The sequence below is a fragment of the Apiospora hydei genome, assembly GCF_038363865.1.
Source record: "Apiospora hydei strain CBS 114990 chromosome Unknown utg000006l_segment0_segment0, whole genome shotgun sequence".
Classification (NCBI taxonomy): Eukaryota; Fungi; Ascomycota; class Sordariomycetes; order Amphisphaeriales; family Apiosporaceae; genus Apiospora; species Apiospora hydei.
This window is the reverse complement of record NW_027117365.1, coordinates 5328336-5344432: the sequence shown is the minus strand read 5'-3', so window position 1 is coordinate 5344432 and position 16097 is coordinate 5328336. Positions and strand designations below refer to the sequence as shown.

General features: G+C 57.0%; 4 protein-coding genes across 4 annotated transcripts; 2 read left to right on the top strand and 2 right to left on the bottom strand.

Moving 5' to 3' along the window:
- Positions 1-1262: 1262 nt before the first annotated feature.
- On the bottom strand, positions 1263-2327 carry PG997_008939 (uncharacterized protein; the record flags this gene model as incomplete). Its single annotated transcript, XM_066813254.1, has 1 exon — positions 1263-2327. The coding sequence occupies one exon, from the start codon at positions 2325-2327 to the stop codon at positions 1263-1265; it is 1065 nt and encodes a 354-aa protein (XP_066668596.1).
- A 2614-nt stretch (positions 2328-4941) lies between these two features.
- On the top strand, positions 4942-8937 carry PG997_008938 (sensor histidine kinase response; the record flags this gene model as incomplete). The annotated part of the gene is made up of 5 exons (XM_066813253.1): positions 4942-5021; positions 5130-5960; positions 6013-8079; positions 8141-8543; positions 8590-8937. 5 exons carry the CDS (start codon positions 4942-4944, stop codon positions 8935-8937), a joined length of 3729 nt encoding a protein of 1242 aa, XP_066668595.1.
- Positions 8938-9618: 681 nt separating this feature from the next.
- Positions 9619-12502, bottom strand: PG997_008937 (serine endopeptidase; the record flags this gene model as incomplete). The annotated part of the gene is made up of 3 exons (XM_066813252.1): positions 9619-11261; positions 11303-11526; positions 11640-12502. The coding sequence occupies 3 exons, from the start codon at positions 12500-12502 to the stop codon at positions 9619-9621; spliced, it is 2730 nt and encodes a 909-aa protein (XP_066668594.1).
- Positions 12503-14771: 2269 nt separating this feature from the next.
- On the top strand, positions 14772-15827 carry PG997_008936 (esterase/lipase; the record flags this gene model as incomplete). Its single annotated transcript, XM_066813251.1, is given in 3 exon segments — positions 14772-15026; positions 15044-15523; positions 15552-15827. 3 exon segments carry the CDS (start codon positions 14772-14774, stop codon positions 15825-15827), a joined length of 1011 nt encoding a protein of 336 aa, XP_066668593.1.
- Between the last annotated feature and the right edge of the window lie 270 nt (positions 15828-16097).

Genomic DNA, 16097 nt, shown 5'->3' with positions numbered 1-16097 from the left:
GTTGTAAGTATGTAGTTTACTCAGAAGCATGTGATCACATCGGGGGTTTTGCAAAGAAAGCAACCAGATGCCGTTTCGCGAACAAGACAAGACAAGACCGGATTTCCCATTGTTGACGGATGACGACACGGCTTCCCTGAAAAAGTCCCATGGTCCTTGGAATTGGAAGAGAGAAAGAGAGGTCCCGCACGGATGATGCCGATTGCTACCTGGCCTGCGCGAGTCTGATGTGCCGCATATCCGGATGCGCCCTGCGAGGGTGTCTCAGTGCCTTGGCATCGTGTCTCGGCATCGGACATCCAGCAAGCGGACAGCCCCAGACTTTAAGCCTTGCAATCCCACCCTTCTCCCAGTTTTCTAGAAGCTTGTGTGTCGAACAACCCGACCCCTTTATCTAAACTTGCATCTCTCCTTTTTCGCATCGACAGATAGCCGACCTGATATCTCACTGCTCTCAAGTACACTCATCTTAGCATCCCACGTTGGTCATGCCATTTTGGCATTTGACAATTCCAGGAAATAAGGCTTATCCTGAAAATTCTCCGAGGTATGTAGTTCGGATGAAACGGCTACTAATTGGCCTTGGCATTCTGGGGGCCTTACGCGTCCATGAGTCGCCGGGACCTGCACCGAACCAAGAGCCGCAGCATGACGTTGGGCTTACCTAAGTAAAGGGGATCAATCAACTGCACCTTCAAATCCATGTGCGATCTTCTGCTGGGTAGGGTATCGATCGAAGTGTTATCTATCAGGCCGATTGGCCAGCAGCATCGGGACGTTTCCTGGAGTTGCCTCCAGCTTTCCACTCATCGTCCAGCTAGCGCGGGGTGACTTCAGTCTTGGGCCCTGTTGTTGCTCTGGGTGATGCTCGACGGATTGCAGCAAGCAGGCCTTGTCGCCCACCAAGCCCAAGCAGGAGGAATTCGAACCAATAAAGCAAACGATAATGGCAATTGCACTATACCAAATCGCATGGGATCTAATCATTTCGTCCCTCCCAAGGAAATTTTGAAAAAAAAAAAAGAAAAACAAATGTTTGAGATTATGGTTCGGTTCGTTCATAAGAGGATTCCCCGTTAGAGAAGGCGTAATTCTCCCAATTACTTTTGAAAACGTTCGAAATTTAGCTGTGCATTAGAAAGTCGTTCGAATGTGCCGCTCTCTTAGAGCCGTTGGTCACGAGGGTCTTCCGCCTCACAGGCCTTCAACGAGCTTAGATGTAGGTAGCCTACAGGGTTCGTCTCACCCAATAACAGCCAATTTCAATATTCGGGCCAACCGAACTCTTCCCACACCACGGTCCCATCCATACGGTGCTTCTTCCACCTCATCGACTTGGTGCTCTGGAGCGACGCCCCGCGCCGGGCCCCGGGATGAACGAACTGCGCCCTGAACTCCTCCCTGTTCCGCTCGATCTGCTCCTTCGCCGCGCCTATCGGCTTCGTGCACGCGCTCGAGTGCCCCAACGTCACGAGCACGTCGACCCGGCCGGCCAGCGCCGACTTCTCCTCCTGGTTGACCTGCCGCGTCCGCCTCACGCTGTCGCCCACCGTGGGAAATTGGAAATTGGCGGGAACCCACATGATGCCGAAGCTCGGATGGGGCCCCATAAACCAGCTCGCTGCCGCGTCGTAGAGCGCCCCCATGCGCAGCCCGCCCCATCCCTCTTCCGCACACCCGTTCTCGTCGTCCGAGAGCCGCAGCTCGGCAAACCGGTACCCCACGCCGCCCATGCCGTGCCGCTCCTCGCTGAAGCCGATATGCCGCAACGGCGGCTGCGCCACGAGCATGTTGCGCCAGCTCGCCTCGGGGCGCATGAAGGCCGCGCGCGCCGCCTCGCTCGCCGCCAGCAACAGGCGGGTGCGGAAGTATTTCGCCATGAGGGTGCACGTCTGCGTGCGGCGGCGGTAGCGCAGGTAGGCGTTCCGGCGGGCGGTGTCGCCGCGCATGGGCCGGGTGGCCTCGTCGTCGCGGCGCGCGTCGTAGAAGAAGAGGGGGAACTTCTCCTGGAGGAGCGGGTTCATCTCCGGGGGTCGGGATTGGATGATGGTCTCGGTCTTCTTTCGGCTAGCAGCACAACTGTCATCATTGTCGCTGTTGTCGCTGCCGAGGTCCTCCGTGAATGCCAGCTCGTCGCTCGTAGGCCCCGGGATGATGCCCCGGATGAATAACGCTTGTTGGAGTACTGCCGAGTGGCGGATTAAGTCGCGCCATCGCCGCTCTACTAGCTGCGACGAGACCAGGAGGGTCTTGAGGTCGAGATGCAACAGGATGTTCTCGAGGAGTTCAGTTGTGCCGAACACGTCGCTTTGGCTCTTACTCGCCATGATAGCTTGATTGAACGTGTTTGGATGAAAAGATGAAAGGGGGAGAAGCACAACCAAAATGATGTAGACAGAAGTTGATGTTTGTTTGGAGTATTTTCCTCCCAAGTCAAATGGTCATTGCGACTTGATGGGTGGTAGATCCAGAGTGCCAAGATGCTCACTGTTTACTGCCGTAAGCTGTATTTCTGTGAGTCTACGCTAAACCCTCCTCAAGTGGGTGACTCATCTCGATTAATACCCTTCCGACTCCATGAGATGGCTGCCTAGCTGCGTGAAGTCGTGTGAGATCAGGAGCCTATCCCGCAGAACATATTGCACTTCCAGGCAACGTGCATTTTACCTCGGCGTTCTCATGTGGGATGGCGATATGCGTTATCGCGATTATCAGAAATGAGCCCCGCATGGGACGGCATCGTAGGCGCAGTCGTCACTCAAAGGCATGCATTGTCTGGCTGTTCCGGCTGCTTCCAAAAAGCAGCCATGTGTTCGAGCTGCATTTCCCTTCGCCGATTCGCAGCGGAATCATGCGGGAACTGGCAGGAAACAAGAAAGTGAAAAACTTACGTCGCGAGGACAGCCTGCCTTCTAAACCATGGGTGGTGCACATTTCCTAGTGAACCCGAAATCGACGCGGAGAATATTTACTCCATGCACAGAAAGCAGGGGAATTGTTCGCTGATCGTCACTCGGAAAACATCAACACCTGCGGGGAAAGAGTCGGAAAACAAGGCAAGTAGGCTCCATGGTCAGTGCATGGTGGATGCCAGAGCCAAGAAGTAACGGCCGATCTGCCATCTGAACTGACATCAAGCGGAGAACCATCTGACGGGCTACAGCGTTGAGATGGCAAGGCGATTGAACCATCGATGGTGTCAGGGTGCCTGAAATAAACCCAATTGGTGGCGACGATGAAAGAAAAGAAAAGAAAAGAAAACAGGGACCAATTAATGCATGATTCCAATCAATACTGACGATTGAGGTCACCAAGGTTGGATCAAGATGGGAATCCTGAGCAAAGTCTGGGAAGGGGAATGGGATTTTGAGGAATCAGGTGCGGGAGGTTTGATGAGGCATGCCGCATACTGCAAGGTTCCAAGGTTAGCACTAGCATCATGATCAGGGGTCCAGGGTCGGGAGTCGGGACTCGCTCGGGAGGACCCCAGTTCTGTAGCCAATTGCCCAGGGCAGTCACGCCATCGAGCTCCGAGCTTCTGAACGAGGGGAAGTGACAAGGTGGGCGGCAAATGCTCGATCTTGGCAGAGCCGCAGTCCAGTCTTGGTCACATCTGGAGGGCAGTCTGGCAGCAACATCGCACACAATCGCACATGGTGATAGCATCCATAACTACCTCTCTCGTGCGGGGACGAAATGTGCAACAAACAGAAGGTCCTCCAGTCGTGCCCGTCTCGTCAATTGGACTCGGTACTACTGCGTCGTACTGTGTGGTGGTACAGGACTGACTTTGCCACTGGATTCCTGCAAGTAACGTCCTCGGTCTTTGATGGCCTAGATTTGCTGTTTTGCCACCCCATTGTGTGGTACCATGGCCTGATGGCATTCCTGAAACTGTCCATCTGCCATGTGCTGTGTGCCATCCTATTTCCCCAAATGCCCCTACCTCAGGTCCTCAGCACTTGGGTATGAGTAGGAAGTACTCAACCGCCCCCCAACGTACAGATGCAGCCACATTCGTATTTTGATTTCGCTGTGATTGGTTCTTTCTGCATGGCATCTGCATGTGGCAGGATATTGACGGATTCCATTCCTCCCAATTGTTTTGGGCCAGTGCTGAGTACTGTACATGGATGGGCCCGCTTTCTTGGTCCCTGATTCCGCACTGCGCTGTGTGGTCAAAGGATGAATATCCCTTCTGCGAAGTTCTCGGATAACCCCATCAACACGATTCGGGTCACTGGGTGACAAGACCGGATCCAGCTGAAAGACTTCCTCGATTTCAATTGCTTTCGTCTCGCCGCCAGTGACACGCTTCGCCACGAATTACCGTCAATGCATCGACCGTCATGCTGGAAAGCTGGGTGTTCGCAACACAAGACACAACAGGAAAGTCCAGGTGCAATAAATAGACACCGTTTTGTGAATGGCTTTCTTCCTCGGCTGGCGCCACGGTCTAAGCTCACTAGCGCTTGCTTCATTCTGTACCTCCCGCCTACGTTCCAGAGTCTGGGCCCGGCGTAGACCAGGGGAGATTAGCGACCACGGCGAGGCGGGCGAGGCGTGCGAGGGCCTCTGGGCCTTGGGCCCTGAGTAAGTTAAATCTGGAAGTCGCTGTTGGCCTCCGCCTGCGACTACCTAAACTGCCGGTCGCTACCTTAAGTAGGTACCTAAGGGCTTCCCCTCGGAAGCCCCTCCATATATTAATATCTTAAGCAGGCAGGCGCTTGGATGCTTGCCACTTGCTGCTGCTGCCCAATATGATCGATCTTGCGATCAAAGTATGCCACCTGAAATCCCTCCATTCCATTGGCAATCCCATCCAGACTTGATGCATCATCCGCGATTGCGCCGGACCCAAACACCCTATCTAGCAACCGGCTTTTCTCCGCTGTTTGTTTCTTCTTCGAACCCCATTTCGCCCCAAAGCGCTGAAGCATCATGAGCCCCATGACTGAACTTGCGCCTGAAGGGCTGGAAGTCGCGCGGGAGAAGGAGACATTCCTTTACTCATTTCGCCTGTAAGCACGTCCACTGAGCTTTGTTTGCTGTTGTTCCCGTCAGCCTCTACGAGCACCTCGCAAACCTGCCTGAGGATTTCGGCTGAGGTTTTAGTCATGTCCTTCTAGGTTCGATAGCGTTCGTGCCACTTCTCGAGCTGCAACCGGGGATGGTGATACCAGCGCACCACTTCAGCTGTCTTGGCCCCCGGATCCCGTCTTGACGGCCTTCGCGCAACTGACCCTCTTGAAGTTGAACGTCACGCGCTGTTTGATTTCCCTCTTCGACCAGGACCACCAGTACATTGTCGCCCAGGCCGATCCTTCGTGCGCACATACTACCCTCGCCCAACAGAAGGAATCGGGGCTCAGTGAAGACACCGTGCCCAGACACCTGAGCGTCTGCGATTCCGTCCTTCGGAGGCACGACTACTGCAACCCCGGTGTGGGCGATGCCCCTTCCCAGACTCTGCCGGTCCTGGTGATCCCTGACCTGAGACACGAAGCTCCTCATTGCTTCCGCCCCAATGTCCGGGACGTCTTTTACAAGCGTTTCTACGCTGGCGTCCCCATTAAATCTCCTGGCGGTATAGACATTGGTGTCCTTTGCGTATACGATGAGCAGCCGCGGCCGAATCTGGATGGCGCGCATCTCCAAATTCTACAGGAAATGTCCAGGACCATCATGGGCCGCTTGTCCACTCTGGCTCTCATGGACGGATCAGAGCGCTCCGAGCGCATGCTGCGAGGAATCGGGACATTCTTACGACAAAAAACGGCGCCGTATGGACTGAGGTCAGCCCGGCCAGGTAGCAAATCCGCTACGGTTGGTGTTGACACGGGCGAAGAAGAAGAAGGCGTCGTTTCCACACCAGCAATCGATAGCCACGAGTCGTACAGTGGTACAGGAAAGCAGGATGTTGAGCAACTGCCAGAGCGACCGGCGCTTGTGCCCCTCCAGTTGAGTACTGCAGATGCGCCAATACTGCCAACAATACTAACTGACTCACAGGAAGTCTACGGGTACTGTAACCGATGGAAGGCCCGAAACAGGTCCAGCCGACCAACATCGTACTGTCTCCGGCACGACCACCGCGTCATTCGGGGGCGAGCTGGTTCAAAGGGAGATTGAGACGATATTCGATGCCGCGGCCAGTACCATTCGAGACTCGATAGAAGCGGATGGCGTTTACTTCCTTGACGCCACAGTTAGCTCATATGGCAATCTCAGTGATGCCGTTAGACCAGCTGATCGACCACCACCCGGCGACAGCCAAGCACCGCAACCAACGCTTGATCACCAGGATGAAGGAGAAAAGACCTGCCATATAATCGGCGATTCTCTGCTTAACACGGACGATTCTTGGGAGCCTTGTCAGAGCTTGCTTCCACTGTCAGTACCCGAATCATTGCTTCAGAGGCTTTTGGGTCACTACCCCCAGGGAACTATCTTCAACTACGGTCGCACTGGCGCATCGATACATCCGAATTCGGCCTTGGATCTTGATCTCAACCATTACTACGCAAGGAACCTGTCGGAGGAACCCAACATGCCCTCCATCCTCACTCAGCCGAAACTTCGCAAAGAGGCCAGAAGGAAGGACTCCGACGCCATACATCAGCTGCTTCCCGGGGCACGGTGCGTAGCGTTCGTACCCGTCTGGAGTTCTCGACTTGAACGTTGGTACGCCGGTAGCCTGGTTTGGACACGAGACGCGGCCAGAGCCTTCACGACGGATAGCGAGCTGACGTACCTCCAAACGTTCGGGGCTACTATTATGACGGAAGTCGCGCGCATCAACACCCTGGCCGCCGAGCGAGCCAAATACGACCTTTTAGGTTCGGTCAGCCATGAACTACGATCACCGCTTCATGGCATCATCGCTTCCGCCGAGCTTCTTCACGACACGGATCTAGACCCTTCTCAGGGCGATGTTCTTCGATCTATTGAATCGTGCGGTCGAACCCTTCTGGATGTTCTGGACCACTTACTCGATTTTACGAAAATCAACCGCTTGAACAAAGGCCACCAAGAGCATTCGACAAGTGTCGATACCTTGCAAGGCCTGCGCACAGAGAGACATCAAAACTTCAAATCCCAGATGGCGACTCTGACCAGCAACATTCAACTTGATGCGTTGGTGGAGGAGACGGTCGAGAGTGTCTTTACCGGCTATAATTTCCACGACACATCGGTTCCGCAGCTGCTTGCACAAGAAGATCAGCAATACCGTCCGACTATTGCGTCCCGGAACAACAGCAGCACTGCCAATGGGCCTTGGGGAAGCGTGTTGCGACGTGTCACCACCATGGCCTTGTCCGTCTACCTGGATGTGCATCCGGGCATTACCTGGCACTGTCGTACACAACCCGGTGCGCTGCGTCGTGTCATCATGAATCTAGTCGGCAATTCTCTCAAATTCACCAAGGAAGGATGGATCCACGTTCGGCTGCAGCAGGAACCGGTGGGTAAGTATCTCATTCTGACAGTTTCGGACACAGGCCCCGGTATCACGGCCGAGTTCCTACAGAATCACCTGTTCGCACCTTTTGCCCAGGAAGACCACCTGACCCCGGGCGCGGGCCTGGGCCTCAGCCTTGTCCACGACGTCGTGGAAGCTTTCAATGGAACCATTCGTATTGATAGTCAACCAGGCCATGGTACAGTCGCAACGGTAACGCTTCCATGCTACCCGCAAGCCGGCGATTCAGGCCAGGACACTTTATTCGGTCAGAACCTCTTGGCCCTCAAGGGCCTCAGGGTTTCTGTGGTAGGACTCAGCAGCGATCTTCAATGTACGGTGCTGCCTGGGCAGACTCCTTTCTGTGAACAGACTATGATGGAGCAGCTCTGTGTCGAATGGCTGGACCTTGACCTTATCCCTCCCGACACACCGGAGGTTCGACCGGACTTGCTGCTCTGCACCGAATCAACACTGAACCAGGTCGTGCGCAGTGGTGTATATGCCTTGCTACCGCCTATTGTGGTAATCTGCCGTAGTGCAGTCGCTGCTCATACATTGTCCAACTCGCACAAAGCTCGAGGCTGGGGCGGGGTCCTGGAGTGCATAACACAACCGTTAGTACTTAGCAAGGAATGATCATACCTGGACTTATTAGCTTACTCACTCGCGATGCAGCGCCGGTCCGCGAAAAGTAGCGAGGGCAATGGTTCTCGCCATGGAGCGAAATAATGATCTGGCGGATCAAGAAGTTCCGACCGAGCCGCCGGGCATGGCGACAATGCGGTCTCGCCCCTCCTCTCAGGTCGCCATTGAACAACCTACCGAGGGCATTCCACACGACACGAACGTTGAGAGCAAAAGCTCTATACCCTCTACTGACTCGTCGTATTTCAACTTGTCGTCCCCACTGGCAATGCGACCGCGCGTATACAGGAATCCCTCCTACGCGACACCCTCGCCGTCACCAGGCTTACCGCCGCCGGCCGGAGGTAGTAACGTCTCGCTCGCCAACATCAAGGAACGAACTAAGTACCTACTTGTTGATGATAACAAGCTTAATCTCAAGGCAAGTAATGCTGTACGCCATTCTAATGGAAGTCATGGCTGATTCACACTACCTGCAGATTCTGATCGCTCTGATGAAGAAGTTGAAGCGAGACTGGAAGACGGCCGAAAACGGCCTCGAGGCTGTCGAGGCCTATGCCAAAGAACCAGAAGCCTACGCTGGCGTCCTGATGGACCTATCAATGCCTGTCATGGATGGCTTCGAGGCCACTCGACGCATCCGCGAGCATGAGAAGGCGCAGTGCTTGGCACCCACGACTGTCATTGCCCTGACGGGGCTTGCGTCTAGGAGCGCGCAGGAGGAGGCGTTTGCGAGCGGCGTAGACGTCTTCATGACGAAGCCTGCCCGACTTAAGGAGCTGGCCGAGGTGGTGGCCAAGAACGACGAAACTGGGGACTCGACTTGACAATCAGGGATGCACGCAACGGGAGCACATGGTTTCCGTCCACTCTAGTATGCGCAGCTCGACTACGTGGATGTGAAAAGGCGAGTTTGACCACATCGGACAATGATCACCTTCAGTGATATTGGCGATTGGTCTTTGCCACTACAAACATGTGTTACGACTTCACTAATGCCCCATGGGGAGAACATGGGTGGATATCACGTCGTAGTCATGAGGCGTGTGTGGATTCAACTAACTACTTCACGGACCTGGACCAAGAGAGTATCTGCCCCGAATCGGATGATGTTCATTCATATCCACCACTCTACGTGGCTTGAACAGCAAGAGGCGAAATGCTTCGGCAGCACCATGTAACTAAACCATGGTCCTTAGTTCTATCGGAGATCTCGGAAGGAACCCCTCTGGAATCAAGTCAGCGTATCAGGTTACCACGCATTATCAGCTCAAGGGGGTGGCTGGCGTATGCACAACCAATGCATGGAGCGCCCCGGTTGCCATTCTTACCATTATTAGCATGGTGCCTGTTGCGGTAAGGCGCTCGCGTAGCTGAAGAAGACCATTTACAAGCCGCCTTCAAAAATAGAAAGCTAGCTATCGCGTTGTAAGATGTCGGCACGTTGTGGTCTGGTTAATTAGGAATATCGAATAATTATAAATCCTAGACCTAAGCCATTTAGACATCTACTGGAGCAGATGGACCCCATCCTCATTGCTCACGCCTTCCCGCTCCGGCGGCAGCCCCGTGCTATCCGCCGCATACCGCAAAACCCAGCTCTCCGACTCCCAAACGTCCCAATCCCTCTCCACCACGCCCGAGTCGGCATTCAGCCGCAACGCCGTGACACTCCAGACGTACTCGCCCGCGGGCACAAACGTGCGGTTCCGGTCGCGGCCGTCCCAGGCGTGGTACCAGCTCCCGTCCCACGGGTTGTTGGACCCGCTCGCGTAGACGCCTCCTCCGCCAGGCAGCATGGACGTCTTGGTCTTGTTGTCGACCAGGTCGATGGTGAGGTTCCGCGTCTGCGTCACGAGCGAGAGGGCGAGGCCCGGCGCGAGGCCGTCGGCGGGGAAGGTGCAGGGCGGGCTCGTGGTGGAATTGTTGTTGTTGTTGTTGTAGAGGCACTCGAAGACGCGGCCCGCTGGTAGAGGGTCGCCCGAGGTTTGGTTGGTGGCGTCGTAGGCGGCGAGGTAGGTCGCGTCGCGGTTGATCATGGGGAGGGAGGCGAGGGCGCCGCCAAAGGCGGTGTAGGGGAGGCTGAGAGTGGATGTTGTTGCGTTACCGGAGCTGGAGGAGGCGTCGATGGTGACGTAGCCGCCAAAGTAGGAGATGCGTTTCGCGGCTTCGGGCATGGCGGGTTCGGACGCGATGGAGACGGAGACGGTGGCGGATTCGCCTGGCGCCAGGCTGAGCGAGGAGGGGACGATCGTGAGCTCGGCATAGATGGGCTGGGCGTCGCCGGTCGTGAGGGCGTAGGTCGTGTTCATGACGTATCCGGACGCGGCGCCCCGGTGGCCGAGGGTGTACGACAGCGTCTCGGAGGAGCCGGTGTTGTTGAGGGTGAAGGCCAGGTGCGAGGGGCGGTGCGCCGTGTCGTTGAAGTTGAGAGCCGTCGTGTTGGTCAGAGTCACAGAATGGACCGCGGCCCAGGCGTCGACGAAGCCGGCGCCCTGCGCGATGACGGGAGCGAGGAAACCGCGGTTCTCGCCGCCGTAGTCGGAGCGCTGGCGCGTGTTGAACTTGATGGGCCGCGCCGTCAGGGCCAGGGCGGCCTGGATCCGCGCGCCGTCCCAGGCCGGGTGCGTCTGTTTGACGAGGGCGGCGACGCCGGCGACCAGCGGGGTCGACATGCTGGTGCCGCCGATGACACCCCAGCCGCCGAGGTAGGAGGGGAAGGTGCTGAGGATGTTGTGGCCCGGCGCGAGCAGGCTCGGGCGGCTGCGGCCGTCGAGGCTGGGGCCCCAGGAGGAGTAGTAGGTCAGCTGGCCGCCGGCTTCGGTGTTGTTGATGCTTGATATAGAAACGCGGCCGGCGACGGCGTTGGAGGGGAGGGTCACGGTGACGACGGTTGCGTTCTTGTCGTCGCCTTGGTTCAGCGCGGTAATCATGGAGAGGCCGGCGGCGCGGGAGATGGAGATGATGCCCCGGGTGGTCTCGGCGTCGGCGTCGGTGAACCAGGGGCAGGGGTTTCGGGGAGGAGTCGGGGGTGGCGAACATGTAGCGCATGACGTAGGTGAAGTTGTACCGGGGGGACGCGGTGAGGAGACGCCGTCCTGGTCGACCCAGCACTGACTCCTTTCGACCAGCAGGATGGTGTTGGACGGGTCTGCGGGGGCGGCATGTCGTCGGCGACTTGGTTGCAGCTACCCTCGGCCGTCTCGTTCTTTCTCGGGGACCAGACCGCCAGACTGGTCGAGGGGAAACCGACTCTGGATCCGGGCGTAAAGGAGAGGGGCGATGTTTTGCCCCCGGACGTCACGGTTCCTTGCCACTGTATGCAGGGGGTGATTGTGTTGTACGTCGCCCCGACGGCCATGACGTCCAGAGCCATACCGGCGCCGAACCCAGTAAATGGCCCCGTCCCGCTGGGGCTGTTGCCGTTGGAAAGCGACACGAAAGTCCCGTTCCGTGCGAGGCGCGTGGCCACCACGGCCCAGAGCTCCTCGGGGAACGCGTTGTCGCCGCCGTACGAGCAGGTAATCACATCGACCCCGCGCTCCCCGCCTGCAAGAACGCGGCGATCAGGTCGTCCGTCTGCGCGACGTCGGCGCCGCAGGGCTGGATGCGGTACAGCTCGTACGTCGCGTCGTACGCCGCGCCGTTGACGCCGTAGCCCACGGAGTTGGCATCGACGGATGTTCCCTTGGCGCCCACGATGCCCAGCACGTGCGTGCCGTGGTACGAGCAGTCGTCGCCCACGGCGGAGCCGCCCGAGATGATGTCCTTGGTGTACCCGACAGTGGTGCCGCTCAGGCCGGGCACGCTGGTGTCGAAGCTCGAGTCCACGACAGCGATGCGGATGCCCATGCCGGTGATGCCCTCGGCGTGGAGGCGGTCGATGCCGGTTTCGACGTGGGTGGAGAGGGTGTCTGCGAGGGCCGAGTCGCGGGCGATAACTAGATTCGGGCCGTGGGATGATGGGACATGTTGTCGACGGCCTACATGTGAATCTACTACTCCGGGCAATCCGAGGTGGGCGCTTCCGTCGAGCGAGGGGATGTTCCTCTGGGCTTTGTGCTGTCGGACCGGCCAGGCCTTGCCCACGGCGGCAAGGTTCTTGATAGCCTGGAGAGCAGCTTGCTGTTCGACGCTGCTGTCGCATTCCAGGTTGAAGGACGAGCCGGTAAAGTGCGGGGAGTTGAATTGGTTCCTCGGCGTGGCTTTGCACGACGCGCCGAGTTCGGACAGGGCGGAGGTTACGTCGCTCAACAGATCGCTGCGAGACTGTAGGAAAGATGAGGGTTCCGACTCTACGATGAAGGCATCCCGGTAGATGGGGCCGTCCGCTGCCGCGGTCGAGGACCAGAGGCCCGCGAGGAGGAAAGGGATGTGTTTGAGTGACGGCATTTTGAACGAGTGATGATGCCGACAGGGCTCATGGAAAGCGACAGTAAGGGCGTGGTTCCTCTGCGGTGGGCGGAGTGGGACCTTACCAATGTCTATATAGATGAACGGCCCCGAGTCCATGAATCATGGCCCAGCAGGGGGTCTACATCTGTTTCCATGGGTACCGTTGCCCGCGGGTGCCTTCGGCAGGGGGCCAAGATTCATGCCTGTCAAGGGCTTACAGTGAGCTGCAAATGTCTCGATCGTCCCATGTACACTAATGTGGTCACTCGAACTCTGACAGATTGATCGTTCATTACCGGCAGTCTGGTTCACTGCGGAGGTGGGGCGGAAGTAGCCGACAGGACCATCATCCAGAAGCGGGCCAAGCAGGGTATCGTGTGTGCAAGTCCCCATCCCTACACTTGGATCGAATATGGACGTTATGCTCACACGTTCTGGATCTTGCGTGCCTAGGCAGATAAGGAGTATGGAAAAAGACAGAAGGCTTGAAGATTTGGCCATCTTTTTCTCACTCTCTTTTGGATATCATCCGGTTCCTTCGTTGGCATGTGTTAGTTCGGCCGTTCCTTGATCCCCCCTATTATCTGATGCATTGTTGGTAATTAGAATAGACTTTCCGCCAACAGGGATTTTCTGTACGGCAACTCTGTTAGAGTGAATTGATAGAGTGAAATAGTGGAGTGGTGAAATGACATGGAAGGGCTTGGCCGAGGATGATCCCGTAATTGGGAAAACTATAATTCAACCTCGATCCCGGGATGGTTCGCCACTTCTTATCCATCAACACTCAGCTCACCCGTAGTGGGCTTCGTGTACGACAAGTGTACCAAACGTACGGGTAGCTGACCTCGAGATCCATCAGGTCACCCCATCATGTCGCGGGTGAGACTGGACCGAGGAACGACAGCGGCAGGTTCCGCTTCTGTGGCTTTGCGCCTTATGCCAGCCAGGGGTATCATCTGCACCGGAATCCGATGCTACCTATCCGCCGGCATCGATGTACCAAAGCCGCCATTGAGCCCTGGGATGGTAAAGAAGACCACCAGCCAACGTGCGAGGTTTTCTTTCCAGATGCTCCATTACCCAAGATCCCACAACCTTGAGTCCTTCCCCAGAGTCGGATCAGGCCCTTTTAAAAGCAGGAGCTTGACTTCGCAGTCCTTGACCAAGCGTGTAATGTGGCCCAACATGTTCATCGAGCGAGGCCCGGGTTATGCGGCTAAAGCCTGCCGGTCGTCAGCAGAGCAAAGCTGGCAAATTCCATCCCCGGTCGCTCTCGGTTGATGCTTCTTATCCCGGATAACAAGCTTGGTACGCGGTTTGGGAGCGTCGCCGACCTATCGCCCTAATTCGTAGTGGAAGGGGAATCCCAGCGTCCAACCGGCGCGTGGGGGTCGTCGCGGGTTGAGTGAGGTATCCGGAAGCATGCCGCTGCAGATGCTGGTGGTGTCGCAAACCAAGTCGGGTCACGCTGGATGGGCTGTATCAGGTAAGCATGCATAGTGGTCCAGCTATGGCCGTGGAAGAATTGTGCGTTCCCACTGGTGGCTTGGATAATATGAATGGACGGCTGCTATGTTGTGGTGGGGGTTCCCGATGTCGCAATTGTACCCTGCATCGGCAAGTAAATGTGGCTAATCTAAGCTGATGAACCCTATAACGGTTGCAGTCAGTGTTGGGAATCCCAGAAACCTCATCCCGGGATCTGAACCCAGTGTATGTGCTGACTGAAATAAGGCAATGCCAGAGGTATCCCACTCCAAGGATCAGCAGTCGGATGCAACGGGACTGTAATCCTGTACCACGGAGGCTCTGCAGCCGCTTATCGTTGTAACTTGAACAGGTAACACGCAAACGTGCTTATCTGTCTCAATCCGGTGTGACTGTGACCGAAAATACCCTTTTTGCCGTATTGGGCGTAAAGGGGTATTTCGACCCGTCACGCCGGGTCTTAATACGTCGTAATATAGCGAGTGTTGGCTCCGACAAGGAACGCCAAGGACGACGACTCGGCTCAGGTTGGTTGTTGTCGTCTCGACTGGATGAAACCTTCCATGAGTACAATATATATCGGAATGCATCGCCTGGTCTTGTGCTCTGTAGCTCACCATCGTGTTTCAACAGAGGCGACCTCGGATCAGAAGACTGGTATACAGAAAACCTTCCATTCTTTCTCTCGTATCGGCGCGCCCGTCATTCTGGTTGGTTCATCACCCCCTGCAGAATTGCGCAGTAAGCGGTCGCACGTTACCCCTCATAAACAGCCATGGCACTGCAACAACTCCTAGGCGGCCTGTTCCGCTCCCTCCGCCTCCATACCTTCGTCTTCGTCTTCCGCATCCTCCTCCACTGGCGAACCGCCGCCCACATCCGGCGCGACAACGCCGTCCTGCCCCTCGCGGAAGCCGGGGTCCGCAAGAAGCGCTTCCTGATCCCGTCGCGCGACCCCGGTCGCACCATCCTCGCCCATCTCTACCTGCCGCTGAAGCCCAGTGAAGATGGTCGCCCGCTCCCCGTCCTCGTCAACTGGCACGGCAGCGGCTTCGTCTTCCCCTCCACGGCACCGATGCCTACTTCTGCACCCGCATGGCCCGCGACGCCGGCCTCGCCGTCCTCGACGCCGACTACCGCAAGGCGCCCGAGCACCCCTTCCCGGCCGCCATCGACGACGCCGAGGACGCGCTGCGGTGGGTCGCCTCTCACGCCGCATCAGCCGCTTACAACTTGGACCCCAGCCGCGTCGCCGTGTCGGGTTTCAGCGCGGGCGGCCACATCGCCGCCGTCGCCGCGTCGCATCTCAAGCAGAAGCTCGAGACTGAGAAAGAGGAAAAGCTAGGAGGACTGAAGATCCAAATGCTCCTCTCCATCTACGGCTCCACCGACCTCGCGACCGACGCGACCACCAAAAAGCCTCCCTCCCCCTCGCTGCGCGCGCACGCGCCCTTGGATCCTCAACATGTTCGCCGACGCCTACGCGCCCGACCCGGCTTCGCGGGCGGACCCGGCCGTGTCGCCGGGGTTCGCGGACCCTGACGACTTTCCCAAGACGACGGCGTTCTTGACTTGTGAGGGGGATAATTTGCGGTGGGAGATCGAGACGCTAGTGGAGCGATTGAGGGAGATGGAGGGCGGGACGGAAGGGAATGAAGGGAATGGAGGAAAGAAGAGGGAGGTTCATTATAAGATGCTTGAGGGGGTGTGCCATGCGTTCGATAAGGGCATCAAGGAGGACGGTGGGGGTTCTCTTGTGTGGAGGCGGCGCGAGGAGGCTTATGCGTGGGCGGCGTCGCTGCTCAAGGATGCGCTTCATCCGCAGCAGTGAGACGGCAGTGAGACGGCTGACTCACTATGAAGTGAGGGCGAGCTTTTGCTTTGGGATCCCAGCCTGGCGGCCATCTCTGAGTAGAATGCAAATGCGATGGCAGCTTCGAGACCATATATCGATTCAAGATCATCAAGCAGCATCAGCATAGACATATCTCCGTATATGTGAGTTATCCTCCAATTGGGAAAGAACCCATGCACTAGAACTCTTCGACACATCATTGAATGTCAGTCTTCTGGCAAGTCGTCGGTCCATCTCATCCTCAAT